The sequence below is a fragment of the Limulus polyphemus genome, unplaced genomic scaffold (assembly GCF_000517525.1).
Source record: "Limulus polyphemus unplaced genomic scaffold, Limulus_polyphemus-2.1.2 Scaffold7503, whole genome shotgun sequence".
NCBI lineage: Eukaryota > Metazoa > Arthropoda > Merostomata > Xiphosura > Limulidae > Limulus > Limulus polyphemus.
Window position 1 is genome coordinate 31,703 of NW_013673113.1, and position 3,638 is coordinate 35,340.

Genomic DNA, 3,638 nt, shown 5'->3' on the forward strand with positions numbered 1-3,638 from the left:
AAATACCCAGAAACTTTGACTTACCTGACACACTAAAATAGTACTATGCTCATACTAAAAACATGTATTTCCCCATTAATACATCACCAATTATTTTATAAAAACTTTACTATTTTAATATAGTTATTTCATTTTACTTTTATTTTGAAAATAAGTTCTTCACACATTGAAATTATTTTGTAATTGCACGTTAAATTTTGGATGTTTCTAGCTGTATTGAGGATGTTGAAGAATGACTTGGATCAACGGGTAAGTTTGACAAATATTTAGCAAAATGCCCCTTACTTATAGTAAATGCAAGGTTATGCTTTTTACTTATCATAATTTGGATCACACATTTGTTATACATGGGAACCCACTAACTAGCATGACTGCAGATAAGGATTTCTGGGATGAAAGTGGTATCTTACAGGGATATGATAAAATCTCTTATTTTCTCAAAGAAAAGAAAAAGTCAATAGGATAAAGGTTTCTGATTTCTTTAGGTTATATTCTGTTGATAATAGAATGTAAGGAAGCAAGTTTAAGATTTGAAAGAGACAGGCTAAGTTACAGTTAAGATGGTTTTATTTTTCAAACAAGATGATTAACTTATGTAATGAGTTGCCATCAGCAGTAGTAGAGTCCAGTACTTCACAGGACTTTAAAAGGGGGAACTGATGATTTCCTGAAAAGTAAACAATGAGTTTAAATGTTCACATCTACCATAGATTAGGTGTGCAAGGACAGCATCGAAGGTCCAAATGTGCCCTTGTTTTCCATACGTTGAGTTCATAAACAACTCAACATTTTGCTGTCTCGTGTGAATGCTGAATTTGCTGTCCACCCCAACCAATTTTCTGTGAATCATCTGTAGGCAACAGCAACGTTATGTTCTTGCTGTATGTTTTACTGTAGGATGCTGATTTTTTTGCTCAGCCAAGGAGCAGCTGGTGACCAGAACCAATTTTTGTTGCCCCCAAGAACCTGCAGCCCTGTGCACCTCCCAGTCACGCCATCCCTGGTTAAGTTGTTAAAATGTATAGTCACGAGAGTCCTGCTTAATAATGATTTATAATACATACTATGAACCTTACATAAGTTTACAAGTGTAAATGTAAAAACCACAGTTACCCACCTGTCAGAAAACTCTACTGAATAAACATCTCCCATTTTATGTGAAAAATAGACACCAATAACCACCATCACTCAGATCAAGTTGTACATACTGCAGCTTAAGGTATCATAAAAATGCTAATGTATACAAAATTATCAGTAAAGTGAGAATTCTTGATACCGGATAAACATTAATTTCACGCTTTGCTTTTTCAATTTACCCAATGACAGTTAAAAATTTATTGAACCTGCCACATTAAATGACATTTTTAAATAAGTTTTGCTTTCACTAGTGACATATTATTAAAAAAAACTACAAATTACAAAAAAATCTTACCCAGTTCAGCTTAATTAATCCACTAATTCTAGTCTGTAATGTGAATAATACAAAAGGTACTCTACAGTTTTCAAACATATCAAGAATTCAAAATATTAAACAAACTTTTTGATATTCTCAAATTGAGACATCAGGATTCTTTTGGTCCATCAAGGATGTCCTGACCTCCTTCAACAAACAGAAAACTAATCACTAGATTCAGCCCCGATTCCAAGTACCTATCAAACCTTTTTTACACTCTTGTAAAGTTGTAGCCTCTACTACAGTAGATGGTACTTTGTTGCACAGATTTACAATCCTGTTGGAGGAATACAACTGCTACTACTGAAAATTTATTTAATTTTTCCAAATCTTTAATTTATGACCTCTTTATACTACCCTCAGAATTCAACATGAAAAAATCTTGTGCCCTTTTCCTTTTCCATAATAATTTTGAATAATTCACTTAGATCATTCTTGACCCTTCTCTTTTCAAGAGACAATAAATTAAAATATTTCAAACTATCCTCTTGATGACCCCTCCAACCCTGGAATTAGTAGAACTCCTCAACAAATCAATGTCCTTCCTAAAATAAGGAGAGCAAAACTGCATACAATACTCCAGTGAGTCCTAATTAATAATGTATACAACAAAACCATGGCTTCTATTTTAATTCAGTTACAATTTTATGTTTGATTTTTTTATTATATAGATGGTAAAAACTATGTTGAACTCAGACTTCATTTTATGGAAATTTCACCTAAAATTTTTTGCTTAAAACATCATTTTATATACCCACCTCATTTTACTTTGTTTATTGTATGTGTTTCGATTTTTCCTTCTTTTTGTAGCTTTGCATTGTCCCCGGTGCCGAAATTTCTTTCCTTGAAGTCTGGTTGTCATTTCATGAAGGTTTCATTCACATTTAATCTATTCTAATTCTGTTGAAAGTAAATGGGCATGAACAGATCTATACAAGATATATATATATATAACACACGTATACAAACATCTCTCAAACAAAGGAGCATTGTTGATGAAATAAAAATGACAAATTTTATAAGTTTTAGGGAATTGGAAACAAAAAATCTAAAAGCTTGCAATTTTCCTTCCCTTTTGTTAAAACGTGTACGTCAATTAAAATATCTGTCTGATTAAAATATTGCTATCACTCTATGTATGTGTGTGTGTGTGTTAACATAAAAAAAACACAAGAAATTCGTCAAACCTGACAAACTGGGAGTTTCATTTTCAAAAACATTGTAATGTAAAGTATAAACTTAAAATACATTATAAATTATAATGACAAATTGATAATAATAATATAGCCTGTACTATAGTTCATATGATTATGAATGCCACTTTGTGGGTGTAATATGTAGACTACGTATTATCGCCGACACAGTTATTGTTTCATACGTTTTAAATTTAAATTGACAGAAAGAATTATCAAGAAATAATGATTAATTATTCTTTCTTCTGAAAATTGCAAATATCTGACGCCTACGTACAGACACACCTAAATTAACATCACAGATATATAAATATTCTGAAATTTGTAAATTTTGTTGAAAGTCACAAAATGATTATAATTATCATAAAAATATGCGGTGCACTCCATTCCTCAAACCTGAAACATTTAGCACAACAACATAATAAACAAAATTTTACATATAACTTACCATATAATATTAAATCACAGTGACTGTGATACTAAGAACAAATTCGCTCTCACATTTTCAAAAATCCCACGCACGAGGATGTATTACAACTAGAATAGTAAACAGCCAATAGCAACAAAGCAATGTTAACTATGCTTAAGACTTAATCGGGAAGGAAATTTATAACAAAAATTCAAGGATAACACTTGCTAGTTCTAAATAAAACAATAACGAATTTTCACTTAATCATTCAATTGTTTAAAACGTGTGAGCAGTTGGACATATTATATCAGACTCATTTACAATAATAATACCATAGCTGTGCGCGCTACCGTTACTTTTGAAACCGACATTTTTCATAACAATTTTGTTTGTCGATAAATAATGTAAGAATGAAAAACGCAAATTTATTGGTAAAAGTAATACTTTATTGCTACAATATCATAATACAGACTTCTCAGAATGATGAGAGGAAAGCAGCTAACAATCATACAGCCTTCGATACATTTAATGATAGTACTAAAAGAACACAACGTTAAAAAAAAATGAATATGATAACAGTAAT

The 3,638-nt window shown here is 31.1% G+C and overlaps 1 protein-coding gene across 3 annotated transcripts in view; it reads right to left on the bottom strand.

The window, feature by feature from the left end:
* LOC106474668 (proline-rich protein 11-like) overlaps nt 1–3,430 on the bottom strand; it is a 29,069-nt gene extending 25,639 nt beyond the window's left edge. The window contains exons 1-2 of one of the 3 annotated variants that reach the window (XM_022402969.1): nt 3,095–3,430; nt 2,212–2,353 (exon numbers count right to left, since the gene is read on the bottom strand). In XM_022402969.1, the coding sequence (XP_022258677.1) occupies nt 2,212–2,315 (104 nt within the window). In that variant the 5' untranslated portion in view covers nt 2,316–2,353; nt 3,095–3,430. Of the gene's footprint in view, nt 1–2,211; nt 2,383–3,094 lie in introns of all 3 variants that reach the window. The other 2 variants (XM_022402968.1, XM_013935361.2) reach the window with 2 other exon arrangements.
* Nucleotides 3,431–3,638: the final 208 nt, after the last annotated feature.